Below are 14,849 nucleotides of genomic sequence, written 5' to 3'. Positions count from 1 at the left end.
AAGTTATATGTAAAACACGTCTTTGAGAAATTGATTTTCAAACAAAGCATTTTCCTAACTTTAAAAGGCTTCTTTTTTTGATTGGGAGCATATTTAGTTATTTAATATTCTGATTGTATTTTGGTATTGTCTTGTTTTGTTTCTGAGGAATATCTTTTATGTTTGTAGCCCTTTCTTTGGGGTAAGGATGGAGGAACCGTGCAAACAAATTATTCCCAACCATTTTTCCCTTTGTGTTCCTAAGGCTGCAGCGCTTTCTTGCGGACTTCCGAGACCTCACCAGCTGGGTGACTGAGATGAAGGCTCTGATAAATGCTGATGAACTTGCCAATGACGTGGCTGGAGCAGAAGCCCTTCTAGATAGACATCAGGAACATAAGGTATCGTGGTTATGCAGCCAAATCCAGTCTGCAGCACTCAAGGACTGGCTTGTATGTCCAGCACAGTCACTGGGTCAGAACTGCCAATGTTGTATCACTGGAATCCTTTGATCATGCAATTAACACAGTATTAGACTGCTCTCCTGATTTAGTATTTTCACTTTGGTTCTTGATAGTAGAGATACACTAATAAATAAGTATTTAAGAATGCTTATGATAATATTTTATGAAAAAGAGAATTTGACCTGATAGCAGTCAGTTGGACTAACGACTCTTTTGAGTTTTCCATCAGGAGGAATCGCTACAAGTAAGCAGAAAGAGTGCAGCTTAAAACCAGCCTTTAGTTTCATTTTAACATATAAATTTGTACTTACCTAATCTGCATTGTAAGGTAATACATTTAATGCTAGTTTTCATGTGATGTATTTAAAGGTAGTAGAATGTTTATCATTCAGGTGTCCAGACTGTTGTTTCTGTGTTACTTTCAATAGCAGTTCTTATATTGTGACACTAAGATAAATTTTGATAATAGCTTGAAGCTTTCATGTGCTCTTTCATAGGGAGAAATTGATGCCCATGAAGATAGCTTCAAATCTGCTGATGAGTCTGGCCAGGCTTTGCTTGCTGCTGGGCACTACGCTTCTGATGAAGTTAAAGAAAAGGTAAGTTGAGAGCAAGAGCTGATAGAAGAATCTTTCTTCCATTTCCCTTAATTTAAAACTTAATTTCTTGTTAAGATTCCAAGCTGCAAAGTATCATCCCTCTAGATTACAGGGCTTTTGTCATGTATTTAAGTAATGTCTGCTTTTCTTTCTCAAATTGACAGTTCTGGCCTATCTGTTAGTCGGAACTGTTAGGACTATTGATACTCTCTATTAGGAACTATTAGTATATCTTTCCTCAAAAAAAAAAAAGGGTTATCTCTTTATGTAACTTTAGGTTTGCTATCAGAAGTGTCAGTAAATATTTAGTATTTCTAAATACTCGTTTCAAACTAACTGGGCCTCTCATGAAGTCTCCATATTGAAGCGTTGGTCAACCAGACAGTTCAAATGCCATAAGTGAGGGTGGGCCAAAGAGATTTCAGAGGCTGAGAGCACAAGTTGGTTTGCTGAAGAGCTTCTCTTACCAATAGGTCTGCAGTCAAAAAGAATGGTTGCCTATTAAATATCTCTGTGTAGATTTAATTTGGGAAAGGAGAGGTTTCTGACTGAAGTCAGAAGGTTGTAGCCACTACTCAAGCTTGATAAGCTGAGAAAAGACCAGCCCCATATGTGGTGGATGATACCAGTAACAGGAGAATGATCTTTTACAAAGGAGGTTGTTTTCAGTCCAGTGTTAACCACTTCTTTGGAGTCACAACTTGATTTTACATTGAGATGGAAATAAACCAGACTGTTAAATGAGATTATTGTACGTTCTTCTTCCCAATCCGTTAGCTGACCATCCTCTCAGATGAAAGATCTGCGTTGCTAGAGCTGTGGGAGCTTCGCAGGCAGCAGTATGAACAGTGCATGGACCTGCAGCTTTTCTACAGAGATACTGAACAAGTTGACAACTGGATGAGCAAACAAGAAGTGAGTGCATGTTCATTTCTGGCTAGTGTCCTGTAGACTTACACAACTGGTATATCCTAGTGGCCATGGCTGCCACTGAACATGTGAACAACTGAACAAGCTAAAAAGAATTATTCAGAACGTTTGGCCGTTAGAGGCATTTAGGGAACACTGTCCCCTTTGCAGTGATATCATACGGTAGGAAACATCACTGGCCATGCTGGAGTTGCCTTAGAGCAGCTGGGCATGGAAACATAAAAATCAATGATGTGTTTGTTTCCTCACTTTAGGCATTTCTGCTGAATGAAGACCTTGGTGATTCTCTGGATAGCGTGGAGGCTCTTCTAAAGAAGCATGAAGATTTTGAGAAGTCCCTAAGTGCCCAAGAGGAGAAAATCACAGTAAGACATTTACGTTAGGAGATCGCTAAATGGGCAAGAAATAAAGCAAGTGAATAGTTGACTGGGGAAGAGGCACTGCTGCAGGATGACAGAGAAGGATGGGGTTTGCTCTGCGAAATGATGCACTGTTATGTGGGATGTAGTGTCTCTAAATGATGTGTATTGTCTCTAAAATGGACAATAGTGGAAAAAGAGAGGATAGGGATCCATTGCTGCCTCAGAGAGCTGAGTAATCCAATGCTTGCATGTGGTGCCAGCACACATGTGGATGAAGGTTTGTCAAGAATCTGCACTCCTTCCATACACAAGATGACAATACAGATAGAAAAGGATGTAACAACACCTATCTTGATGACTTTCTGTTAGTTTTATTGTGGTAGACTTTTGAGAATTAATCTACTAAGTAAACTTGCACAGACAATTTTTACTACACCAAATAAATGGAAAACTGTTTTCTCTTTAGGCATTGGATGAGTTTGCTACTAAATTGATTCAGAACAACCATTATGCCATGGATGATGTTGCTACACGCAGAGATGCTGTAAGTATCTGAAATAGATTTGGACTGTAGACTTTAAATCTTGTCCTGCTTTATTATTTTAAATGGTATAGGATAAGTCAGCGGAGCTCTCCCAGAAGTACAGATGCGGTGATGGTTCTTATAAGCTTGAGGAATTTAAAAACCTTTACTTTTTCTTCAGCTGCTGAGCCGCCGAAATGCCCTTCATGAAAGAGCCATGTACCGCCGTGCTCAACTGGCAGATTCTTTCCATCTGCAGCAGTTTTTCCGAGACTCTGATGAGCTGAAGAGTTGGGTTAATGAAAAAATGAAAACTGCAACAGATGAGGCATACAAGGTAAACATAAAGACGAATCTTAGAATAAATTTAAGGCAATACTGGGCTTAATGTAGTCAGTCTAATGATATGAAGCAGTGTCAGCCAAAATGTTGCTGATAGTAGGCAGTATTAATGCCAAAAGGAGGAATTGTAATTTCTCCCTGACCCCAAGGGGCTTTTACCATCATGCTCTAATCATGCTTATTCAATAGCTTAAATATTCTGATTTAAGGCATATTTTTGGCATCAAATCCTCTGGTGACATCTTGACATGTCTCGGAACATCGTTTAATTTCTAAAATGCCTCAGTGTCTTATAGATGCTAATGTTGGATTGAAAGGTTCTTTTCTTTCTTCATCTCTAGGATCCATCAAACTTGCAAGGTAAAGTTCAGAAACATCAGGCTTTTGAAGCAGAGCTTTCTGCTAACCAGAGTCGTATTGATGCACTGGAGAAAGCTGGCCAGAAGCTGATCGATGTCAATCACTACGCATCCGATGAAGTGGCAGCTCGTATGAATGAAGTTATCAGCTTGTGGAAAAAACTTCTGGAGGCCACTGAGCTCAAAGGTACAACTTGCTCAGAAGAATTTGGGCAATTCTTTTTTTTTCCTAGGGAGTTCAGCTGGGAGAAGGCAGGAAGTAAGATAAAGGAAGTGGAAAACTGAAATCCTCTTTTCCTCCTGCCCCTCTGTCTTGGTCAGGTATAAAACTGCGTGAAGCCAATCAGCAGCAGCAGTTTAATCGCAATGTGGAAGACATTGAGCTGTGGCTGTATGAAGTAGAGGGACACTTGGCTTCTGATGATTATGGAAAAGATCTTACTAATGTTCAGAACCTTCAGAAGAAACATGCCCTGCTAGAGGCAGATGTTGCTGCCCATCAGGTAAGAGAAATAATTTTTCTTTCTGCTCTTTTAGGTCAGCTCACTCAAAAGTATTAACTTCAGAGACCTTAGCAGGTCTGTGTTATCATAATTTTTGTAGCTTTGGGGTTTACAGTTTATTTATCAGAAATGATTTTGAACTGAAACATAAACTATGTGTCTCGAAGAGCAATCTTCTCATGACGTTGACAAGAATGAGCTTTTGGAAAAGTAAAATGATTCCATACTATCCCAGCAGCAGCACACAGTATTGTTTTGTGCTGTGAGTACCAACTTAAAAAGATGTGCATAGGAAATAATTCCTCCTTAGACTCTCCATTTGCAAACAGCTTGTTCTTGTTCGGTTTGTTTTCATGTAACTCTTAAGAAATTGGAGGAGGGAGAACAGATCAGCTTTTAAATATAGAACTTTCCAGCAAATGGTTCCTTTGTTTGCAGATGATCTCTTGCCAAAATTTCTGCGCTGGCAGTGTGCAGCTGAGGTTCTCTTCATCTGTCACGATATCTTACTAGCTAAGACCTGAAAATGTTTTCACTCAACAGCCATCTTACAGAAATTGTGACACAATGCTATTGCTGAATTAATTTTAGGATCGTATAGATGGCATTACCATCCAGGCACGCCAGTTCCAAGATGCTGGGCACTTTGATGCTGACAATATCAAGAAGAAACAAGAAGCTTTAGTAGCTCGTTATGAAGCTCTGAAGGATCCTATGGTTGCTCGCAAGCAGAAACTTGCAGATTCTCTTCGCCTGCAGCAGCTTTTCCGTGATATTGAGGATGAAGAGACTTGGATTAGGGAAAAAGAACCTATTGCAGCTTCAACAAACCGAGGTTGGTCCATCCTGATATCTCCAGGATTTAGATGTCCAAATTGCTCTAACTTTTCTCTTCATGGAATATTCCCTGGAAATTACTAAAATGTTTATTGTAATTAACATTGCCTGGAGTTACTTACTTGCCATCCATCACCTGTCGTTCTTTAACTGTTAACCATCCTGATATCTCCAGGATTTAGATGTCCGAATTGCTCTGTTATAACTTTTCTCTTCATTGAATATTCCCTGGAAATGTCTAAAATGTTAATTGTAATTAACATTGCCTGGAGTTAATTATTTGCCATCACCTGTGGTTCTTTAACTGTTATGTCACTTCTACAATTCCAGTGGGTGACTTAGCTTTCTGAGTGCTTTGTCTTTATTGTGATAGTACTTATTGTGCTGGTTTGCCTAGCACTGGTTGCAGCTTCCTTGAAATTTTTGTTAAGTTTTGTCTTTATTGTGATAGTACTTATTGTGCCAGTTTCCCTAGCTCTGGTTGCAGCTCCCTTGAAATTTTAGTTAAGTCTGATGGCTTTGAATTAGCTGATTAACTATTTTGTATCTTTCAGGCAAGGACTTAATTGGTGTCCAGAATCTGCTAAAGAAGCACCAGGCTTTGCAGGCAGAAATTGCAGGCCATGAGCCCCGCATTAAAGCAGTCACACAGAAGGGAAATGCTATGGTGGAAGAGGGTATGTCTTGATGTTTTTTAATTCTTTTTCTTTCAGAAATCAAAAAGTCTTAGTGCTGGACTTTGTTCTCTGTCCCTGTACAATTAAGAATTACTGCCTGTTTTTATCCAAGCAATAGACAGGTACCTGCTGGCAGGGTGAACTTCTAGTTATTCACCTGAAAATAAAAATAGATTTCTTCTATTTCTTCTTTCTGGGAGTATTCACCTGAAAATAAAAATAGATTTCTTTCTGGGCACCTGTCACGATTTTCACAGATTTCCATCTGTTCTTGAAAAACATGAGAGCCCTGTATTTAACAGCTTTGTGCCTATGATATTTATTCTCCATTTTCAAATCCGTGAAAGGCTTGTATCTGAGATACATAATCATGATGTGAGAGATGATCCTCCACAAAGGCAATAAGAGTCATTCCTGCTTTTAAATAAGCATGTATCTTTATTTCCGACTGGGTGTTCTTAACACCAGAATACTAAAAAATATTCCCCTGATTGGAGGGTTCAGAATGCCTGTCTGAGATAATATTTGTCTGTTATCAAAACTCTGCCACTGGAAAGACCTTTCCTGTTTCCCCATTGACAGGAAATGTTGCTGTGCAGCTTGTTTTGTTCCTAATGATTCAAATGTTCCTAGTACAGTTTGATTGACAGGTACAGAGCTTCCAGTTGGAGGCAAAAGGACAAGCTGACTGGGTGTTCTTAACACCAGAATACTAAAAATATTCCTCTGATTGCAGGGTTTGGAATACCTGTCTGAGATAATATTTGTTATCAAAACTCTGCCACTGGAAAGACCTTTCCTGTTTCCCCATTGACAGGAAATGTTGCTGTGCAGCTTGTTTTGTTCCTAATGATTCAAATGTTCCTAGTACAGTTTGATTGACAGGTACAGAGCTTCCAGTTGGAGGCAAAAGGACAAGCTGAGTTGTGCTTTCATTATTCTACTCAGAATAATCTACATAGGTTTAAACAGATCTAACTTCTGTGACTTTCAAGAAGTACAAGTAATTTTTTAGTGTGTATTATTTATGTTTCCTTAAGTCCTTCAGTTCCCTCTCTTTCTGTTACCTAGGACATTTTGCAGCTGAGGATGTGAAAATCAAATTGAATGAGCTAAACCAAAAATGGGACTCTCTGAAAGCTAAAGCATCTCAGCGTCGACAAGACTTAGAGGATTCCCTGCAGGCTCAGCAGTATTTTGCTGACGCTAACGAGGCAGAATCCTGGATGAGGGAAAAGGAGCCCATTGTAGGCAGCACAGACTATGGAAAAGATGAAGACTCTGCTGAGGTATTTGAGATAGTTGTTTCAATCAGTTTTGCATAAACACAGGGAGGATTTGTCCAGTGGTAAAAGAGTAAGGAGCCCTGCTAATTTCAGGATTCTTAAGAAAAAAGGCAGAAGATTCTTGCATCAAGCTGAGTTTTGGCTCTGGGTCAAAAGATGACCCTGTTTTTGTTTTTTTTTTTTTGTTTTTTTTCTGTGTCCTAGTCAATGCATGTGAAATTTTTTCTTCAGTATACTAAACCAAGAAACTTTATATTTGAATAAATTTTTAATAGGGTTTTTGTAAAGTATAATGAGACTAATAGCAGCAAATTCCTCATTTGCTGTTGCATTTCAGTGCAAGTCTGATTTTCAGCAGTTCACTGGTCTGGAAGTAATTTTTTTGTCTAGAGTTATTTTACTAATATTGTTCTGTGGCCAAACACCGTTGTCCCAGACACCGAGTCCCAGACACCGTTGACTGACGTTTCATCAAAGTGAAGTGCAGTTTAAAGGCATACTTTCAAACTTAACACTATTTCCAGAGTGATACGTGGTATTCCTGGTCACAGCAAAAGAATGTGTCTGAGATAAGGTAGAGGGAAAGCACCAGAAGCATTCAGACTGCTATCTAGGCTGTGAATAAATAGCAGTGGTTATTCTCATGAGAGTCACAAGACTGGCAGCTGTGAAAAACCCACATTCCCTGCATATGGAGCCAAAGTATATATTTTAAGCGGAATGGTATTTGTAAAATGGCTAAGGTGTACCTGTTTTTATCTTTCACTTTCAGGCTCTTCTGAAGAAACATGAAGCTTTGATGTCTGATCTTTCCGCTTACGGCAGTAGCATACAGGCGTTACGGGAACAGGCCCAGTCATGCAGGGTAAGGAAAGATGCTAATTGTGGTGCTAAAATTCTTGGGTCAGCAGAAGGTAAAGACAAAGCTTAATAACAGTTGGTTTTGAGACCTTATTGCAGACTCTACTTGATTTTCTAAAAAAACTTAGTGGTCTGTTTTTATAATCATAATAGGCAGCTGTGTTGCCTTGGAAGAAAAAAAGTATAATGTGGTGGTTTTCAGGGTTTGAGCCCAGGCAGCACCTAAACTAAGTCCATCTGCATTACATTTATTTCAACAAGAAACATTTTAAAGCAATACAGCAGCTTTAACTAAGGCTGAAGTATTTTTTAGGACAACTACTTAAAATGTTTCTTGTTGAAATAAATGTAATACAGCAGCTTTAACTAAGGCTGAAGTGTTTTTTAGGACAACTATGTTGATTGTAATAAACACGAAGCAACTCATTTGTCTTGTGCTCCTTCTTTGTTAGCAACAAGTTGCTCCCACAGACGATGAAACTGGAAAAGAGCTTGTTCTGGCACTCTATGATTACCAAGAGAAGAGTCCCCGGGAGGTGACTATGAAAAAGGGAGATATCCTCACCTTACTCAACAGCACCAACAAGGTATGCTCTTGCCTTCAAATTTGCTGAGCTGCTTGGCTCCCTTGGTGTTGTGTGTTCCGCGAAGCATTTTTGGTTTTCTTCTTTTGAATAAGAGTATTCAAAGAAGTTAAAGAATTTGCACATTCAGTCCGTGTTCCCATTCAGCACTTTAGCATAGCTCTCTTTCTCATACTCCTCTATAGCTGCCAGCTTTTCAAAGTTAAATAAACAACATATGCTATAGGGTGTGTGTCTGTGAGAGAACTTACTTCCCCACTGTTGAGAAATTTTTGACCAAACACAAGGGGAGACATGGAAGTAAGGCCTAGATGCCTTCAAGAGACAGTTTGAAATGATCTTCATAAAAAGAGCAAACTCGTGAGCATCACTGCTCTTCTTGTGTTAATAGAAGGCTCTAAGTTGCAGCTTCTGGTTGCTCAGCATACTTTATGCTTGGTGCTTCCCTTACAGAGCTTGCTTGTGTTTTTTTTTTCTACTTTCCAGGACTGGTGGAAGGTTGAAGTTAATGACCGTCAGGGCTTTGTACCAGCTGCCTATGTGAAAAAACTAGATCCTGCCCAGTCTGCATCCCGAGAGAATTTGCTGGAAGAGCAAGGCAGCATAGCATTGCGGCAGGAGCAAATTGACAACCAGTAAGATCTAACTGATGAGATATGACACCCATCCAGCATTTGCTGGCTTGGCCTTTGCCTCGCATCTGCCAGAAGTTTAGATTGATGCCTCTTACACTAGGGAGTAATTAATTGGAGCAAAACAAGGGGCTCCTTTACCAGGGGCCTCATATTGAGTTGTTTTGTTCTTATTCTAAATTTTCTTGTTGCTTTTCCCATTTTTTAACTGTAAAACTCATGACACTAGACCTCAACTTGCTGTCTGACTCCAGTATTTTATGTGTTCCTTTTGTTGTTGTACCTAACAACTTAAACTTGTTTGTGAGTTATATCTGTCCTAAGCAGCTCTTGTATTTGTAGTTGTCACTTCTGAGTGTGTGATCTGTTTTGAAAAGCTTTCTTAAATTTGGTTACATAAAGTACAGTACCCTCCCTATATAGGGCTGCCTCTGGAGGTCACCTTCTTAGGAGCTGCCACTATTTTGGTGCTACCACATTACTTTCTTTTGTTGTGCCATTATTTCTTGCCATTACATGGGCTGAAATATGCCCCCCCTCTTTTTTTTTCTTCTTTTTTCCTTAAAAGAGGAAAATGCCATTGCAAATAGAGAAGACTGCATGACTGCTTGGTAATGAGCTCTTAAAGCACATGGTAGTTGTAGATTAGCTCAGGCAAGGGCTGGGGGTGATAGCTGTGAGCTACTGGCTCATCTTATCAAGCCACTTGGAAGCCAAAGCTGAAGGTTTTGTGCATACTCCCATCTGTTTGCGCAGCTACGCTGTTGTTCTATGGGAGAATTTCTTCCCACTCAGTTGTTTTGAATCACCAGTTATTACAGTGGCATACAATAATTACTAGCTTTAGCTCTAGAATTAAGAAAGGAAAGAAAAAACCAAATCCAAAAAGCTTGTAACAGTGAGAAGAAAGCATGCTGGAAAATTATGACATGCTGTGCAGGATTTTAATAATGTATAACTTTCTCTATGGGTTTGCATGCTGCCTTTTAAGAACTGGAACAGGGCTGCCTTATTTTTGAGCCAAGGAGAGGGGGGCACCCTTTAGTTGACAATTCCATGGCACAACGACCAGGGAACGAGGAGACCTTATAGAGAGAGTTCAACTGTACTGCTGAGGTTTCCTTATGTGAATTGTACTCTTGGTCTGATTTGCTTTGTTTGCTTCTGAATGACACCTAATTTTCTCCATTTAAATGTGAACTCTTAACCATCTCCTACCACAGACAACCCATGGACGGAGCTGCTGCTTTCATTATTTTTGTTAATCTGACTAATTTTTTGCATGCATTTGCTGTGCTCCCTCTGTCTGTGCAGGACTCTCATAACTAAGGAAGTCGGCAGTGTATCTCTGCGTATGAAACAGGTCGAAGAACTGTGAGTAGGATTAGCCCTTTCTAAACCATGCTGTCTCTGTACTGTCACTGTTCATTCTCCCACTGTTTGTTTCTTTCTTTGGGAAAGCTGCTCCAAAGAGACATGAAGGAAGCGATTTCTGCAATGTGGATTATTTTAGTCTAGATGAGTGTCGTGGTGTGTGTTTCGTGTGTTCTTACAGCCAGCCAGCCAGCTGCTTATCTTGTTGGTCGCCTCTCTGCTGCTAAATTGGTTGATGGTGTTATTTTCCATTATGCTGATTTTGCTCACCAGCCTAGGCTTTAGTGATACCTAGACTATTTTCTTTAAAAAGCATCTCTTGCCTTTTCTGAGGTGCAGATAGAAATATTAGTTTGTTTATATAAATATACCTAAAATATATACACCAAGAATTACGTCACGTACGAATGTTAGAGTTTGAGAGGGGTGGGGTTATGACAGTTTATCATATAAAGTAATGTTCACACTTGGTAGTTAAAGAGCATTAGTTTATAGGATGATTGTTTTTTATTGTAACATGAATTTCATCTTCAAACTTGTGTTCGTATCCCCTGGAAAAAATAACCAAGTTTGCTTTATGGTCTTGGAAGTTGCTGGGAGATCCAAAGCAGTAGTGTTAGTTGGCTGTGCCTCACTGTCTTTTTATAGAGAATCAAAAGTGAAAGTGTTACGTTAATCTCTGAAATGTTACAAAGCAACTTTGAGGGAAGGTCTGCTTCTAAAGGGAATTTGCCCCAGATCCCCTCTGAGCCTGGCCAGTAGTTAATACCTAGGATGTTACGCTGAGGCAAACATCTGCGGTCGGGCCAGGCTTCACAGGAGTGTTTTCCTGCTCACAGCAACTCATTGAAGTCAGGGTAGAATGTTTCCATTCAAACCTAATACGAAAGATTCCTAGTTCCTTTCTGTCCAGCCTTTAAACCAGGATGGACAGGAAACCACAAAGTCTCTCCTTGCATGGAAAGACTGATTTCCATGGAAAGTTTATTGTCAGTTCGATGTGAAGACATTACAGCCTAGGTATCGAGGATTTTCCTCAACAGACTTGGTCAGCTCTGAGTTACTGGTTAGGAAAATGCTGCTTCATTGAACTCTTCAAGCTGGGAGGTGTAATTCCTCAGTATTTGCCTGCGTGCTCCAGTGTGGGAAATAGAAACACTGTAAGGCTGCCATTTCCCACTTGAGGACCCTGCAGGTGTCTCAGTGGTGTTTTATGTAATCTGATTTAATAACATCAAAATGGATATCCTCGGGGCTTAATAATGGGAATCAGTTGCTGCTGTTGATCACTGTAGTAGACCAATGTGCAATCTGATGCAGGCTATAAAAAAAGCATCCAGATGCAGCTGGAATATCTCATCTTCCAGAAGACTTAAAATAGGGTAACAGTAAGAATGGCTGTTAAAGGTGGGGCTTCTCTGAATGCAGGTTTTTTTAAAAGCAGTCATTATGCATTGCTAAAGAAATCTGTAATTCAGTATCAATGACTGTAGAACTGTTTGCTTTTTTCAGCAATAGCTTGGGAGAGGTCTTGTAGGATTGTCTGTGTCTAGTTGGTTACCAGGAATTAAATAGGAGACCTCAGTCTGCCTGTGGCTTTAAATACAAGGCTGGTCTTTTGAGGTTTATTTGCCTGTTCAAACCAATTTAAATATTTTGGAGGTTCTACTTTGCATTTATTCTAATGTAAATGACCAGTAACTTGTTGGGAATTCAACTGGTATAAAACCAGCGTAAGTGAAATGAGTTTATGGATTTCCCAGTTGAATATAGTTGTGTCATCAAAGAAATAACACCTATTTCTAAACATTCAGCAGATTTTGCACTGAATAATGGCTGGGTAAGACCTAGCCATTTATGTCCAATGGCTGAGAGATTAGTGGGTCTTCGTAATCTGATGGCAACCTTGATGTGATATAGGAAAATACGCCTCAAAGTCAGACCCTATGGGATCATTCTTGCCCTGTGGTAATGCTGTAGCTTAAGAGCCTACCTTCACCTGAGCTGTGACTTGGGTTTGCTTTTGCCCAGTGAAGTGTTGCATGTGGGAGGTCTCATTTTGGTGTGTGTACCCACGTAGGGGAGACACATGTAGTTTACATTTACCTGATCGCGTGCAAGTAGATCATTCTGTGGAAGACCAGTGAGTAGACTGCGGGGATTTCCCTCGTCTTTGGTGATGCCAGAACTCAGTAAATTACTGTGATTCTGCTCGGTCCAATCTGACTGGCCCCCACTTTCCTTTTCTCCTTGTTCCAGGTATCACTCTCTTCTTGAGCTGGGAGAAAAACGTAAAGGCATGCTAGAAAAAAGCTGCAAAAAATTTATGCTTTTCCGTGAAGCTAATGAGCTTCAACAGTGGATTAATGAGAAGGAAGCTGCACTCACAAATGAGGAAGTGGGTGCTGACCTGGAGCAGGTTGAGGTGCTACAGAAGAAATTTGATGATTTTCAGAAGGTATGTTGTAATGCTGCATGATGTGTGTGTTTGGTTTTGGTCTCTCCCCTCAGGCTTTCTGTTCATCCGTCCGTTATAGTTTTTCATAGCTGAGCATAGTTGAGAAGGAAACATAGATTTGGAAATAAAAAGGTATATTTATTTGGGAAATAAAAAAGTATATACACTTTTTTTAAATTTTGGTTTGTGATGATAGAGAGAATCCCACAGTGAAAAGTCTTCAGTTTGGTCACAGTCTCCTGGTTGCTACGTGCTTCCCAGCTCCCAAAGAACGGAAACTTTCTTTCAACACATTCGAATATAGAACCTGCCAAGCTTTGGAGGAATTTCATTTTGTGCAAAGCATAACCTTCAGTTAAGATGTTCCTCTTGCTTTTGGTTGAAAGGAAAGATGTGGTTTCGTTTCCATCTATAGGGTTTTTATTCCCAAGATATGAAAAAATAATTCTCTGTGTCAAAATTCTGGTAGGCTTTCAGTTTTGTTTTTTTTCTCCCTATGTTTGCAATACTAGTTAATTATGGGGTTTTTTTTATTTTGCATGAGGTGTGAAAAAATTGCTTTCTTGATAGCAAGATGATAGCACTTACTGGATTTGGGTTCTTATTTTAAAAGAAGCTGATGCTTTCTTGATAGCAAGATGATAGCACTTAACTGGATTTGGGTTCTTTTAAAATAAGCTGGTGGTTGAAATTAAATTTTAATAGGTGACACATTTTAAGTGCTAGTTCTCTGCTATTACTTTTTTTTAACCAGGTTCCCTTCCTGCCATGTAGAAAGCTAACTGTAAGTCTCTCTGGCTGGAAGCGTTTAAGTGTCATAGTTAAATTACTTTTTAAGTTGGCCTTTTAGCATATACGTGCAGTAATAAGGATGATAGCTTTTGATCTTCTCATTGGTAATGTTGTATACTTGACAGCTTAAAAGTTTATCCCATTCCTAATTGTTAATTAACTTGGTGTACAGTAACTCTGATAGTGTGTTTTGTTAATCCATTGATGCTCGGCTCCGGTCGCTGTGGTTTCTTGGCATAGGCTCTGGTGCATTGTATGTTCCCTGGGAACTGTGAAGGTCAAACGTGCTGAATTCCTGCTGTTCACAAACCATCTACTTTTTGGCACCCCTGGTGTGCCAGCTTGTTCCACATGTTTTCCTTCTGTGAATGTTAACGCTGTGGTATTTTACTGTTCTCTGCAGGATTTAAAAGCTAACGAGTCACGTCTGAAGGACATAAACAAGGTTGCGAGTGACCTGGAGTCAGAAGGGTTGATGGCAGATGAAGTGCAAGCAGTACAGCAACAGGTCTGCTTTTTCTGACTTACTCTAATCCTCTTGAGAAGCAAAAGAGGTTTTTCTCCTGTCTTTTGCCTGTTGTCTTCTACTTTGTGTGTCATTGCAAGATTCTAGCTTTTCATTTTTGCTCTCTGGTCTGATAATGCTGGTATTTTAACCAGAGATACTTAATGTCTGTTCTGTAGTATGGCCACCACAAGGGTACCCTTTGAGTTGTTTCTTTTTAAATAGTGCTATAGCAAATTGCCCCATCTGGGGCTTTTTTATTTTCTTTTTTTATGAATTGAAAGTCTTTAAAATAACATTAAAAGTCATAGAGAATCCATGCATTAGCTTTGCTTCATATAAATTTGAAATGTCAGCCTTCATTTCTTTGCAGGAAAAATGGTGAGGAATGCTAGGGGAAAGAGAAATAAAATAGAGCTCATTTTACAGTGGAGGAGTTTTGTGGGTTGTCTGGGTTTGTTTTTTTTTTTTTTTATTAATAACATATCTATTTTTTTGCAGCTTTCCACATACTTGTGCTATTTCTGTAAATAATTCTATCTGGTGCCAGCACAGTATTGAAGCAGCTTATTTATTTCCTGAGCCCTAGGATGATGTGTTGCAGATGGCTGAGTAGTCAAACTCTAATTTCTGCTACGCATTTAGGTTGTGTGAGCACTGTTTATTGAGGTTAATGACCTGCTGGTAACCAATTTCTCAAACGTTCTCAAACATATGTTCTCAAAAAGAGTGAAAACTTTCTATTAGAAAATAACAAGTTGTTTCTGTTTGTCCTTTTTCCT

General features: G+C 39.4%; 1 protein-coding gene across 1 annotated transcript in view; it reads left to right on the top strand.

The window, feature by feature from the left end:
- Nucleotides 1-14,849, top strand: part of LOC106889924 (spectrin alpha chain, non-erythrocytic 1) — a 44,714-nt gene that overhangs the window by 16,052 nt on the left and 13,813 nt on the right. The window contains exons 11-27 of the mRNA XM_014945479.1: nt 245-380; nt 941-1,042; nt 1,820-1,957; nt 2,227-2,337; nt 2,801-2,878; nt 3,039-3,194; nt 3,541-3,745; nt 3,880-4,061; nt 4,653-4,896; nt 5,453-5,575; nt 6,647-6,864; nt 7,634-7,726; nt 8,175-8,309; nt 8,793-8,941; nt 10,253-10,312; nt 12,572-12,770; nt 13,966-14,070. Of these exons, the coding sequence (XP_014800965.1) occupies nt 245-380; nt 941-1,042; nt 1,820-1,957; nt 2,227-2,337; nt 2,801-2,878; nt 3,039-3,194; nt 3,541-3,745; nt 3,880-4,061; nt 4,653-4,896; nt 5,453-5,575; nt 6,647-6,864; nt 7,634-7,726; nt 8,175-8,309; nt 8,793-8,941; nt 10,253-10,312; nt 12,572-12,770; nt 13,966-14,070 (2,434 nt within the window). The remainder of the gene's footprint in view (nt 1-244; nt 381-940; nt 1,043-1,819; nt 1,958-2,226; nt 2,338-2,800; nt 2,879-3,038; nt 3,195-3,540; nt 3,746-3,879; nt 4,062-4,652; nt 4,897-5,452; nt 5,576-6,646; nt 6,865-7,633; nt 7,727-8,174; nt 8,310-8,792; nt 8,942-10,252; nt 10,313-12,571; nt 12,771-13,965; nt 14,071-14,849) is intronic.

This window comes from Calidris pugnax, unplaced genomic scaffold, assembly GCF_001431845.1.
Source record: "Calidris pugnax isolate Ruff unplaced genomic scaffold, ASM143184v1 scaffold22, whole genome shotgun sequence".
NCBI lineage: Eukaryota > Metazoa > Chordata > Aves > Charadriiformes > Scolopacidae > Calidris > Calidris pugnax.
This window is presented reverse-complemented; position numbering and strand designations above follow the sequence as displayed.